General features: G+C 61.5%; 1 protein-coding gene across 1 annotated transcript in view; it reads right to left on the minus strand.

The window, feature by feature from the left end:
* Positions 1 to 352: 352 nt before the first annotated feature.
* The window catches only part of HIP1 (huntingtin interacting protein 1), a 33,678-nt gene continuing 20,769 nt past the window's right edge, over positions 353 to 13,261 (minus strand). The window contains exons 14-31 of the mRNA XM_063146518.1: positions 12,942 to 13,125; positions 12,246 to 12,334; positions 11,050 to 11,166; positions 10,836 to 10,937; positions 10,313 to 10,507; positions 9,403 to 9,550; positions 8,087 to 8,173; positions 6,988 to 7,095; positions 6,767 to 6,903; positions 6,477 to 6,587; positions 6,069 to 6,127; positions 5,270 to 5,363; positions 5,063 to 5,163; positions 4,825 to 4,930; positions 4,108 to 4,231; positions 3,787 to 3,848; positions 3,524 to 3,647; positions 353 to 2,826 (exon numbers count right to left, since the gene is read on the minus strand). Of these exons, the coding sequence (XP_063002588.1) occupies positions 2,807 to 2,826; positions 3,524 to 3,647; positions 3,787 to 3,848; positions 4,108 to 4,231; positions 4,825 to 4,930; positions 5,063 to 5,163; positions 5,270 to 5,363; positions 6,069 to 6,127; positions 6,477 to 6,587; positions 6,767 to 6,903; positions 6,988 to 7,095; positions 8,087 to 8,173; positions 9,403 to 9,550; positions 10,313 to 10,507; positions 10,836 to 10,937; positions 11,050 to 11,166; positions 12,246 to 12,334; positions 12,942 to 13,125 (1,968 nt within the window). The 3' untranslated portion in view covers positions 353 to 2,806. The remainder of the gene's footprint in view (positions 2,827 to 3,523; positions 3,648 to 3,786; positions 3,849 to 4,107; positions 4,232 to 4,824; positions 4,931 to 5,062; positions 5,164 to 5,269; positions 5,364 to 6,068; positions 6,128 to 6,476; positions 6,588 to 6,766; positions 6,904 to 6,987; positions 7,096 to 8,086; positions 8,174 to 9,402; positions 9,551 to 10,312; positions 10,508 to 10,835; positions 10,938 to 11,049; positions 11,167 to 12,245; positions 12,335 to 12,941; positions 13,126 to 13,261) is intronic.

Consider the following 13,261-nt stretch of genomic DNA (forward strand, 5'->3'; position numbering starts at 1 on the left):
CTCCGTGATTGTTGATAAGTTTTGGCAGGTTTGCCTTGCTGGCTGGGGCTGCTGGGAATTGTAGTCCAATACATATGGAAGACTGCTGGTGGGGGGAGGTCGTTTTAAAACATCCAGGAGCCTCCTGTCACAATGAGAATCGGAGATCGCAGGTATGAGACCTGCTCTCTGGTGGGAATCGCCTCCGTACCACACGGCAACCAACCTGATTTTGGGTGGGGGGTTCGTGTCCTGGTCTGGCCAGCCTGAAGGACTCGTCTGATTTCACAGAGCAGGCAGCCTCCCCCCTCAAAAAAGCAGCACTGTGACTTCATCCCTGTATTCCCCTTTCTAAAACACAAACCCCACAGAACTGGGTTGAAATATTTATTTAAAAATTGAAAACACACATTCAACTTTATACAAAGGAAAAAACTGTATCGAATACAATAATTAAAAGTTTCACTGGGGGGGGGGGGAAGACCTGGCTGCCTGGACCGATGGGGTGGGTGGGGGGACAGGACCCAGGCCTGTAGGCATTTCCCCACCACCACCACTTATGGGGAGCTGCTCTAATGGAACGTTGTGCGTCCCCCGTCCCCCCACAGCCACTTGGGGAAAGTAAAAAAAGAGAAAAGGCGAGCGCTTGGGAAGTCGCTTTCCTGGCAGAATGAAAGGGCCTTTCTGCAAGTCTCCTGTCCTGGTCTTCTTCCTGTTTGTCCCCAACCCGTGTGGCCCATCAGCCTGCAAACCTGAGGTAGTTTGGGGGTGCTGAAGGGTTGTCCCTGGAAGGCTGATGACCAGGGGCGTTGCAGCGCCACGGGACACTCCTCCTCCTCCTCCTCGTGTGCTGTGGCAACAGGGATCTTCCCGTTGCTTCCGAGAGAGAGAAAGAGAGAGAGAGGCAGGCAGCTGAGGGGCCTCATTCAGGCTGGCGGTGGGAAGAGGAGGGCTATTTGGTTCTTGGGCTGCCAGCCAGGTGGCAAGAAGGCCTGGGGCGTAACAGGCACCAGTTGGGTAGGCTGTTGGTCTAAGCAACGCTTTGTGGAGGGAGAACTGGCAGGGCAGGAAAGACCCTCGCGGGGAGGGGGGAGGAGGAGGAGAGCCCCTGGGTCTTCTGCCCAGCCACTCCTCTGCCCGGGTGGCAGTGGGCGGCAGGCAGGCTCAGCTCGAGTCACTTGGGAGCAAGGATTCGGGGCGCCCCCTCCCCGAGGGAACAAGCCAGAACCACGGGCTGCTTCCCTGCTTTCTCGAAGGCAGCGGCCCAGTGACTGCCCCCTCCCTCAAAGAGCAGGCGCTGGGCCCAGTACGCCCCTGGACATCTAGGCAGCAGCACCATGGGATGCCCTTTCAGGCCGCGGAGGGCACGTTCCCCATGGCACCCTTGTGCGAGCCATCACCTGAAGGCCCCCGCCCAAGCCAGTCCGGCCTGCCTGTCAGAGCCAGACGCACGCCCCAGGCGAGGCAGCAGAGGCCCACGACATCACCCCCTCTGGGACGGGGTGCAGACACCCCCCGGATCGTTCCCTTGCTAGGTTTGCAGCTGGGGTCGTGCGCGTGTGCCCACATCGAGCCGGATCACGGGGCTCACTGCCCAGAGGCTGCCCCTGCTGTCTGGCTGGTGAAAGCACTTAGCCAGCAAAGGTACAGCGGGAGTTAGAAAAGACGCTCCGTGTCCGGCAGCCATCAGCCTGGCTTTGGATGAAGCTGACGCCGAACAACCGGGGCTCCCTTTGGTAAAGCATCCTGCCTGACGCTGGTGGCCGGAGCTTGGCGCGAGGCTCCCCCTCAGTAGTGCAAGGCTGGGGAAACGGCACCCCCTGCTTGAGCACCAGCAGCGATGAGCCGCCTCCTTCCTTGGGGCGCATTCTCTTCCTCTTGACTGACCGGCTCACAGTGATTGGGAGGCGCCTGAGGCAGCTGACGCAGAAGGCAGTGGCGGTGGGGAAGGGAAGCCCAGGTCCCCAGAGACTGGCTCAGCGGCCCAGTGGCGCTGGCCATTTTGACCCCCGAAGGGGGGCCTGGTGGTGAACGGGCAAGCGCAAAGGCGGCTGCGTGGGCCCATCACCAGCCCTGCCTCTCCCGGGCCGCCTCCTCCCGCGCCTGGATTCTCAGCTGTTTATTGCTGGCTCAACGCACAGTGAAGGACTCGGAAGCAGCGGAAAAGGGCCTGCTTTGCTGGAGCAGGCGGCAGAAGCAGGGGCTGCTAGGCCACGTAGCGCTTCCTGCCTGACACGGAACAGCCTTCAAGGAGATGGCCGCAGCGCCTAGGAGCTGGTCACCTCCGCCCACCTCCTGCGTGGCCTGGAGATGTCCCCCCAGAGAGACAGGTGCCTCCGCCTGTGGGCAGCAAAGGCCCTCCAACCCTACCCACCACCCCGGCCCTCGCAGGCTCAGGCTCTCCTGCCACCATCTTGGCTTGGACAGCAAGGAGTGGTGGGCAACGAGAAGCAGAAGGAGCCGAGAGAGAGCCCCACCGCTGTTCCTGGGCTGGTCAAGAGGCTGTGTCAGGAGCGAAGCAATCGGGGCAGGGGGAAGAGAGGGAATCCGACTCGGCAGAGAGGCCACGAAGCTCAAACCCCACACAGGAGGGCAGAGTGGGTGGCTGTGGCGAGGCAACGTGGCTACGGCTGTGGCTGCTGCTGCTGCTGCTGGGAGGCCCCTTCCTCTCCCTTCGCTGCTCCCTTCTCGGCCAGCGGAAGCCCCGTCCCTGGCCTGGCCAGCCCCAAAGAGGAATGTCTTCTCAGTGAGCACAGGCGTCGTGGCACGTCCCAAACCAGTTCATCACCATTCATGTCCAGAAGGAGCCTCTTCTCTGGCTGCCTCCTCAGGGAGCTAGATCTGCACCTGGAGAGAGAGAGAGAGGGGGGGGGGGAGCAGCGGCTGGCAGCGGTTCCACTCCACTTCCACCAGCTCTTTCAACGGGCTTCGCCAGCCGGGTGAGCTACAGAAGTCAACGTGTTGGTGGAGGGGAAGAAAATGGCGACGGAGGGGCGTGCTTAGGAGGGCCTCACTCGTGGAAGCCTCCCCAGGTCATCCTGAATCAGTCCCCCGGAGCCCCCCCCCCCCCGCTCTCCTCTGCTGGGTCACTCACTGTGTGCTGGCGGAGAATTTAGCCCTCCAACCGTTCCCGCCCCCACACACTCGCACACACTCTTCTGGCTTCCACAAATAAAAGAGGCAACTACTTCACCCCATTTCTACAAATCCAAGACCGTGATCACAGGCACGGAGGTCAAGAAAAAGGAGAAAGCTCCCCATTATTCAGGGGTTTCCCCTGTCCCCGTCCCCACATGCCATTAACTTGCTTCTGGCTCCAGGCCATCCCGTTGCTCAGACTGAAATGACTCCAGGGGCTAAGTCAGAGTCCCCCCGCCCCCCCCCCCCCGGGGATCGGCCTCTCCCGTCCCAGCGGCTTAGGGGCCGTGACCCTTCCCTTCCTGCTCTTCAGTCTCCCAGGACGCAGAGGTGGCAGAAGCAAAGGCCATGGCCGAGCGAGCCCTCGGCCCCAGGTCTCCGCAGCCCAAAGCCGGAGGTGACTTACCGTTCTCCTCGCCCTCCGCCTCCCAGCCCTCGGCCACGCCTGCCAGCTCGTAGTGCTTCTTGCGCAAAGCGCCCAGGCGTTGGCGCTCCTTCTGCAGCTGGCTCTCCAGCTCCAGCACGCGCACCTGCCGGGGAGGGGAATGGCATCCATTGTCCCAGGCGTCCAGCCGGGCCCCTCCCCACCCTGCCAGCGGTCTCCCCCCCTCCCCCCCCAGCTCGGCCCCACAACCCCTTGTTCTCTGCCTCCCACCCTCAGCCCTGTACCTGAGAGTCCATCTCTTGGCGCTTGATCTGCGTTAGCGTGATGGCAGAGAAGTCCATGCTGTCTGTAGGGGGACAGATCACACGGAAGACGCTCATTGGCCACGTGGCATGCGCGCTCCGGCCCTGCCCAGCCCATTGTCTGCTGAGCATTCCTGCCAGGTGAGCTGGGCCCGTGCGACAGAAGGAATAGGCACAAGGAGGGGGGGAAAGGCCGCTAGACCGAATGAGGAACAGAGGCGTTTGCCACCCACCCTTAGAGAAGAGGTGCTCAGGCAGGAAAACGGGGCGGCCAGATTCGACCCGGAGGGCTCGGAAACGTACCTTTCTCCTGAATTTGCGACCTCCCTGACTTGGTGGAGGCCACCAGCCTGGCCGTCGCTTGATTGACTCCGCGAGAGGCTACCTGGAGCTTGCCGAGATTTGCACTGTCTTTATCCGCTTTCACCTGCCGTATCAAACAGGAGGAGGAGAGTCAGACGCTCCTTTCCAGGTGGGAGGAAAGAGTTCTACGTGCCAAAGAACGCGTCACACCTGCCTTCAGGGGTCTCGTGGTGGCAGGTAAGGGAGCAAGGAAAGCCCTTCTTCTTCCTATCCCAAATCTCCTTTCTATTCCACCCTAATTCCATATTTAGAAACTCCATGGATGAAGACTCAAGATATTTAAGTGGCCTCTGCAGAGCAGTCTGCTCCAGCTTGGGCTGAGAACATCCACGGCAGGAAGCCACCCTCGCGACGGACGCGGGATCCCTACAAATGCAGCTGTGCAGAGCCGGGAGAAAGCCAGGCGCCTCTGAGGCGGGAACAAGGCCCCGGAAGGCACGCTGGCGAAGTGGCCGGCGGCGGCCTGCGCACCTTCGGGACCTGCCTCCGTTCAGGGCCAAGGAAAGGCAGTGCTGCCTGCTGGCGGAGCAGCCCACACCCAGGCTCACAACGGCTCGTTCCCGCCTTCCAGGGAAGCTCCTTGTCCTTTCAGGACTTGCTGATGCGTTTGGCCATGAGCCACGTCCTCTGGCACTGAGCTCCTGTGAGGATCCTCACCTTCGACGCAGCAACAAGCTGAGCTGTGCTTGCTGCGATTTCGTGCGAGCAGACCATGAGCTCCTCAAACTTCCCTTTGCCTTGAACTACGAGGTCAGCAGCGTCTCTAGGGGGGAAAGGGAGAAGGGACGTTGGGCCCCTTCCCGCCAACGCTGCAAGCCGCGAGCCCGCAGTGTGCCTTGCCCAGTTGCTTGCCCGGAACTCCAGGGAGGGCCGCACTCCTGCCCCAGACACTTACACCATCACTGTGGCTCCCCAGCCTACCGCCTTGGAGGCCGAAATCAGCCCCTCCGTCCAGCGGGAATTCCTGGCATAGAACTCCTTGGGGGACGCGGCGCCCTAGATGAGACGAAAGCATGGAAGACCCTGAGCGGTGGGCAGGGGCCATAAAACCCGCCCGACGAGAAGCCCACGCTGCCAGAGGGCTCGGCTGGCGCGAACTCACCCTTCCGCTCTCCACAATCTCTCGCTGGAGGTGCTTGGAAGCCTCGACCAGCACCTGGATGGCCTGCATTAAGCCCGTGCAGGAGCCCAGGATCCTGAAAGACAGCCGCAAATGGAGGAGAGGGGGTGGGCGGGGGGTGGAGTCCAGCCCATGTGGGGCAGGAGGGGGCCTCCCGGGGAAGGAAGGGTGCTGGAGGCCCCTTCCCAACCTCCTTGGGCAGGAAGCACCGCCACCAGGGCAGGAACACCCCCCTCTCCTCGCAGGGCCAGGGCAGAGAGAGCAGGCTGGGCCGCCGCTTGCAGGGCATGGCTGTGGGGATGGGGGGTGGAGGGCATGGCAGAAGCAGCGGGTGCGGCGCTAGCAGGGCCAACAGAGGCTCCACCGTGACAAAAATGAGCCCCTTTGGCTAAAAAACCGAGCCCCTTGGGGGACCCCAGTGCCCCTTCTGCTCCTGGCAGTCTCTCTGCCAAGACAGGCAGCCCCTTCCCTCCCGGCTAGGCTGAGGGGGGATCCAGAACAACAAGGGGTGGGAGGCAGGCAGGCAGGCAGGGGCAGCTCCCCTCGGCCGGGTTTTCCTCTTCATGCTGCGATGCCACAGCCGGAGGCGGCTTTGCTCTAAAGGGGTTTTGTCAGTCCATGTTACACAAAGACAGGAGTACGGAGTCTGGGGGCCATGAAGGCATGACAGCTGCAGATGTGGACACCCCCCCCCCCGTCCCGCCACATAAGCCTGACAGGCCAGGAAGAGGAGGAGGAGGAGGAGGAGGAGGAGGAGGAGGAGGCCACCTCCCATACCCACCTCTCGTTGACCTCCAGCTTGACTCCGGTGTCCCCCGCCCGTGACTTGCTCAGCATCTCCTGCTTGGACAAGGGGGGGGGGGGGCTGTGTCAGAGCTGCATCCAGCAGAGCCCTGTCTCTCAGGAAGCGGGGAGGGAACTTCGTGCCAGGAGGCTTCCAGGCGAGGCCTTCCACAGGCAGCCCCCTCCCCTGTTTTCCCACCACTTCCATCTTTTTTCCCTTATTGGAGAAAATCCATTTAGGAGGGAAAGATGGAACAGCCTTTAGAGGGGTGGGCCTTGGGAGCCCACCCCCCTGTTCTGAAGCACACCCCGCCCCCCCGGTCACATGCCAGGCCACGTGGAAGCAAAGGCAGCTCCTCTGGAAAGTCTCTCATGTGGGACGGAGGCTGCCACATCCTCCACTCACCTCAATCCTGGCCACTGCCGTCTTGATGGCCGTGGCCGTGGCTGCCATCTCCTTGTCCACCAGGTCCCCCAGGGCCTCCTGTTCAACGTCCAGGCCTTTGGGCCGCAGGTCCTGCAAGAGAGGGGATGGTCACCCACAGCGCCACCCCCAAGCTTCCCGTGAGGAAGAGGGGCTCAGAACCCTCCCCAAAGTGGGGTAACACTCTAGAGGGGGGCAGCCTTGGGGGTTCACAAAGTCCCTCAGATAGGGCGCCCTCCCTCTCACCCTCCCTAAACCACGGCAAACCTCACCTCTCCAATGGCCGCGATCCGGCGGAGGCAGTTCCTGACAGCCGCGCAGTCCGCGCTTTCTAAAGCGGCTTTGTCCTTCAGGGCCCCCAGGTAGCCCAGGGTCTCGCTCCCACAGTGCCTGCAGGCCTCCAGCAGCACTGGGGACACGCAAAGGAAGGCTCTGCTCAGACACGTGGCCCGGAAGGATCCTCCCCCGCCCCGCCCCCTGGCGGGATACTCACAATCTGCGGACTCCATGGGGGCCGCGTGGGACGTGGCGCTTGCCTGTAGGATGGTATCGCCCATCAGGTGGGCAAAGCGCGCCACGCACGGCAACAAGCTGCTCGCATCTAGGGGGAAATGGAGAGCATGTGAGCCTGGGGGCAGGCTGGGGGGTGTTGCTTGGCAAAGCCTTGGCCGGTGCGGGGCCCACTGAGGGGGCTTCCCCGTGGGGCTTCCTGGAGCACCAGCACCCTGCCTCATTCGCAAGAGGGCGGCCTGGATAACGCCATCTTCCACCCGCCATCCTTGTGTTAAGGGAAACGGCTACTTCTGCCTTTTCCCTTAACACAAAAAAATGCATGAAGGGAGAAAAGACGGAGCAGCTACAAAGCACCTCCTGATTCAGGATGCATGAGAAATTCATTGGTTTGGTTTTGATCAGGATTTACCCAGTTCGCACCTTCCGGACCAAAACGTGGCCTCGGACGCAATCGGCCGTCAAAATCCATACATTTCCGAGCTGGCCGTGCGATTCACAGACCCAAAATGACGTGTCTGACAGCATGCGTGCATACATCAGGAAAATGGGCATGGGGAAATTGCCTAGTTTTGCAAAATGCAACTAAACACGACTTCATCCACGAGAGGAGAATGCGAACGTTTCAAAGATGTGCACAACTGAGGCAGACGTTTGGGAAAACACTCCCAGATTTTTGAGCAAAAAGGGGAAAACCAACCACCCAAATCCCATAATTTGATTCAGACTCAAGTCGGAAGGAGCTTTGAGAGGGAGCCCAGAGGACATGGGCGAGATCCGCAGCTGCTGCTGCTGCTCTTCCGCGCACCCCTGCTCTGGACTGCTGGCGTGAGGAGGAGCCCTCCTCCGCCTGGAAGCTGCCTGGCGCCCCGAGAGAGGGATTCTGTTCTGCGCTCGTGCCACCGTGCCTGGCTTTCACTTCCCCGTTTCCGACGAGGAAAATGAAATGCCCCGGCCGACTGGGGGTCCCGCTAGTCAAGCATGTGTTGGTGGGGCGAAGGTTCTCTGGGCTGCCTACTTCCATGCCTGACCCTGTACGGGAGCTGCTGCCTGTGCAGCCGGCATGGCTGTGAATGCCTCACCTGACCGGTTGGAAAGATACTGGCTGCGCGCCTCCTGTAGCTGCTCCGTGCACTCGGAAGCTGCCAGCGTCCTGGACAGAAGGTAATCTACGCAGCGCACAAGAGAAAGGACATGCATCAAACACGCCCCCTTCCGCCCCAAAGGCCTGCAGCTGGAAATCTGCCACTGAAGCGGAGACGTACACAACAACTGCACAGGTCTTCGGTTACTTCTTCTGTGTGGGTTTAGGCTTTTTTTTTTAGCGAGAATCACAGAACAGTAGAGTTGCAAGGGGCCTCGAAGACCATCAGGTCCAACCCAATACTCAAGAAGATGGCAGGCCAAGGGGATCCGTAGGCTGAGATGGCTTGGGCCCAACACCTCTCAGGGCCCACTTGCTCCCATGCAGACCTGTTCATGGGGCAAAGTTGCTGGGCCCATCACAGGTGTCCCTCTGGAACCTTGAGGACTAGAACCGTGCTGTCATGCAGACCTGCCATCCTAGGGGCTGCCTCAAGGTATCAGCTATGGCTCCGCTTAGACTACCGGACGTAGAATCATAGAATCATAGAACAGCAGAGTTGGAAGGGGCCCACAAGGCCATCGAGTCCAACCTTCTCAACGTCCTGAGCCATCTCCGGGTTAACAAACCCCTTCCTTTCCATCCAGCACAGGCCTTTTAATTAGCGCATCCTAGCCCAAAAGGTGAGAGGTGGGTCTTCCTGTCCGTGCGCAGGAGTTGTGATTGGCGAAAGAGGTCAGGCAGTGAGCTCTAGACCACCCCGCCAGAGAAACCCTCATGAAGAAAGGGGCCTGGCTCCCTTGACTCCCTTGCTGCCTCTCAGGACACGCAAGGCCTGTTAGCACAGAAGGGCATCCCCAACGCCCTGGGAGAACATTCCCCCCCGCCCTTTGTGTGCTTAGCAAGGGCAGCGTTGTTTCGCTTTCTTCCCAGGGCTCCTGCCTCCTTCTCCTTGTCCCTGTATTATTTTCCTTAATCAATACTTCTCTTTCGGTTGGGATCTGAAGTTCTGGAGTAAGTTCCTGACAACCCCCAAGGGAGAGTTCTCCCCCATCCACATCCAGAGCACTTGAAGTCACAATATTGGGCTTTCAAGGACAGGGAAGGAAGGAAGGAAGGAGAGGACCGGCTGAGGCTTCACGGTCCTCCTGGTGCCTGGATGAAGGTGCCTGAGGTCGGGAATTGGGCACTCCTCACGCCCAACCAAGGCAGCTTAGAAAAGACACGGCCAGAGGCTGCCCTTCAGGGTGTCGCACCTGTGCTGGCTGCCTGGAACTCCCCATGGGGGGGTGGGGGGCGCCCCCGCCTGCTCACCTGCAGAGCTCGTGCAGCTGGTGTGAGCGGGGTCTTCCAGGCGACTCAGCGCGTCCTGGACCATCTGCTCGGCCTCCCTCACGGCACACTGCAGCAGGGCAAACTGCTCGTCCAGGAGCTGCTGCTGGAGGGCCTGCGTGGTGCTCGTCTGCGTGGGGCAAAGGAGGGCAGCCTGCTAGCGGGCCGGGGGGGGTTGCCGCTTGGGGGGCGGGGGGGTCGCCCTGTTTTGGGGTAACAGCTCTTAAGCTCAGACAAGCAGGGACTAAACGGTCCAGCTGCATGCGGGGAAACGGAGTCTCATTAGCTGATGCCTGCTCAGCACAGTGCTCAAATCGCAGGGGGAAGAGGTGCCCCCCCCCCGGTAGCCTTTCAAGGGGCAAGTGCAACCGGTAAGCGGTTCACATCCCCTCCGTGCCCCCTGTCCTTCAAGCACCGACGCCACCTCCTTCCCCATCTCCTGTCAACGGATCACCCTGGAGCACAGTGCAAAGCGCCTGGTGGCAGCCTGTCTCGGCAACCATGGTCAGTCTCCAGAAGGCAACCCCACCCCTGCCACAGAAAGCCCACCAACTACAGAGGGAGGGAGGGAGGCAGGGAGGGAGGGAGGCAGGGGGAGCCAGACAGCCACGTTCCAGACTGGCTTACAGCATGCCGTCTCCTCTGCAAAACTAGAGGCAGCGGTCAAACACGGTGCCCCTCAAAGCCCCTGAGAGAGCGGAGGGGGCAAAGAGGACTGGCCGGACACCCCCCCCCCCCTTTGGCCCCATTGGACTGGCTGTTGTTTGTCTTTCTGGGCCTGTTAAGACCCAGCCAGCCAGCCAGCTCAGGGTCACCGAGATCTCCACTGAGCCCCGCCTCCCGCCTCTCTCTGCCCCCGAACCCCAACCCGGCCTGCCCCAGCCACGCTCACCTTCTCGCTCAGGCGGCGCTCCAGCTCCAGCACCCTAGTGCTGCCGCTCTCCTGCTCTTCCTGCAGGGTGGCCTTCAGCTGCTGGACTTCAGCTTGCAAGGCTGCCACCTGCTGGTCACGCTGGGCCACAGTCTGGGTCAGGGCAGCCGTCTCCTGCTGAAGCCCAGCCAGGTGGGCGCTGCACTTGGCTTCAGACTAGCGGGATGAGAGGCAAGAGAGGGCTGCCTGGCTTCTCCCCAGCTACATTCAGTTCCCCCACCCCACCCCAGAACCCTCTCCTCCATCCCCCAGGGGTCTGTAGGCTGCACTAGCCTTGCCCTCTCCCACCCACCACCCACACTTTGCAGGCACCTGGCTCCTGTTTCTGCCACTGCCAATGGCTGCCAGCGCTGCAGTCCTGAGGGCCCTGCGGTTCGGTGGCAGGCTCAACGTGGCACACGCTCCACTTCCCTGCTAGCTGTGAGGGGCACGGAGGCCGCACCAAGGGACTCTGAGAAAGGCAGGCCGGGCCGGGGAGGCTCACCTGGGCGCTGGACTCCGCGGTGCTCCGGAGGGCCTGGACTTCCTGTTTGCTGGCAGCGAGGTCCCGCCTCAGCGTCGCCAAGACCTCCGTCTGCTCCTGGGTCTGCGGGGAGAAGCCAAGGTGGGTTGGCGCACTCCCCCCGCCCCTCCCAAAGCCCCCGTCCCTTTCCTCCCCCAGAGCATGCCAGCCCTCCTCGGCCCTGATCCCTCCTCACCTTCCGCTGGGCCTGCTCGCTCAGCCGCTGGAAGGAGTCCTCCAGCTCTTTCTTGTCCCGCTCCGCGTCACCTTGGACCTGCCTGGCCACCGACACCTGCTTGGTGACTTCCGCGTTCTACGGAACACGAACAGGAAGGCAAAGAAAGAACAGCGGGGTGGGCTTCAGCCACTTGGCTCGTGGGCACGAGGGAGAGACGGATCAAATGGGGAACTCACCCAAACCAAACAGCAATAATAGGTTTGGCTCCGGAGTTTGGACTGAACTATGTGTATAGAAGTCAGGTTATATATCTTTTCGTGTACGTGTTTATATCCTAGACCCCTGAAGAAGACCTAAGGTCAAAGCACACTTGGTTACTTCTGGCACGGAGCTCTATGGCTGTACAGCCCGATTTTACTCTCCTCTACTGCTCAGTGACTGGGTGTTTTCAGCCTGTGTAGATTGAAGCAACGTTATCAGACTTTGTGGATGTCATTCGTCTTCGCCAGTTTACTCATCCCAACTGGTTTCCTGCCTCGTGGGCATGAGGGTCTTGGCAAGGGGGAGCCCTTCTTCCTGCCTCATTCTTGTCTCAAACTTCTAACCCTTCCGTGTTTTCCCACGGCTTCTTCCACCTTTTCTTTTACTGAAGATATTCCATTTAGAGAGCCCTCCTCTGGCCCCCGGGCGAGAGCCCCAACCTGGGAAGGGGGAGTCAGAGGTCCAGTCCTCCTCCCCCACCCCCTCCAAACTGAACCACACCAGCTACCCTGCGAGGTCGGAAGAGCAACGTCAGAGAAGGAAGGGGGGTGTTCTGGGGGGCAAGGAGGGGAGGAGACCAGAGCGGCCGGGACACGAGCCGCCTGGGGTCTCTCCCAGCCTCCTCCCTTCCGCCCCACCCCCCCAGCAAAGCACCCTCACTGAAAAGCTCATCCTGCAAAATCCACAGGGTGGAAGGAAGGACGGGGGGTCACAGAGCACCTCCACTGCTGTGAACGCTTGGACGCTTCCAGAGCAGCAGCACAAGGCTCCCTCTCGAGCAGGGCTGGGAGCCCTCTCGGTGGAAGCCCCCTAGAACAACAGGCCTTCTGCCTTGGGAGTGTTTCAGCGGATTCAGCCCTGCCTCATTGCACGGAGCCAGACCAGAAGATCTCCAGCACTGAGCAGTGGAGGAGGAGGAGGAGGAGGAGGAGGAGGAGACACTCAGCACTGACCTTGCGCAGCAGGTCTGCGTGGCTCTGAACCAGCTCGCTGTACTTTTCCTTGAGCTTTGTGTAGCGCTGCTCCGTCGCTTGTGCTTTCCCTGGAACAGAAACGGAGGAGGCTGGCCAATGACGCAGGAGGGGGCGCCGGTCCAAAGATGGGTGGGCGCAGACACACACACCCCTCCGTGCAACGTGGGCCCAGCTCCATCCTAGATGGGAGAAGAACAGGAACGGGGGGGGGGGGGGCGCCTCTCCCCATGACAAAGGAGCACGTCCAACATCTCAAGGTGACTGACCCCCACCCCCCACCCCCATTGTGCTCCTGAAGACCAGCTGGCAGGGCCTGCTTCACAGCACTGCCCGGGAGCCATGCTTGGGCCACAAGGGGCCTGAGAGGGGGGCGCTCTTGGGGGCTGTCCTACGGTTCTTTACGACCTCTTCTCTGCGGGAGCTCAATAAAGGCGTCTCTCTCAAAAGGGGCACGTGCTGGGAGATGCTCCACAGCGGCAGGAAGCAGGGGACCGAAGTGCCACCTACCTTCCCCCCCCACCCCTTCGGGACCGGGCGGCCCCCTCCTCATAGCACAGCAGAGTTGGAAGGGGGCCTGCAAGGCCATGGAGTCCAACCCCCTGCTCCAGGCAGGAATCCACCCTGCAGCCTCCCCGGCAGAGGGCTGTCCCCCCCCCTCCCGCTCTGCTCACTCACTCTCGCACTCGGTGAGGCTGCGCTGGGCTTTCTCCGTGTCCTCGTGCCGCTTCTTCAGCTCGTCCAGCTCCGTGCGCAGGAAGTCCCCCTCGTCCAGCGCCTGCTGCTTCAGGTGCTGCTGCTCCGCCAGCTCCGCCTCCAGCTCGCTCACCCGGCCCTTCAGCTGCGTCGTCAGGCGGCGGCTCTGCGGGTCCCACAAGCACACGGGGGTGGGGGTGGGGGGCATCACTAGGCTGGCTGCGGAGGCCGATCACGGCAGGCCGCAAAAGCCCACATGGAAAGCAGGCGGGGAGGGGGCGGCACTCCTTTTGAGGCTCTGC

This window comes from Elgaria multicarinata, chromosome 22 (genome assembly GCF_023053635.1).
Source record: "Elgaria multicarinata webbii isolate HBS135686 ecotype San Diego chromosome 22, rElgMul1.1.pri, whole genome shotgun sequence".
Lineage (NCBI taxonomy): Eukaryota > Metazoa > Chordata > Lepidosauria > Squamata > Anguidae > Elgaria > Elgaria multicarinata.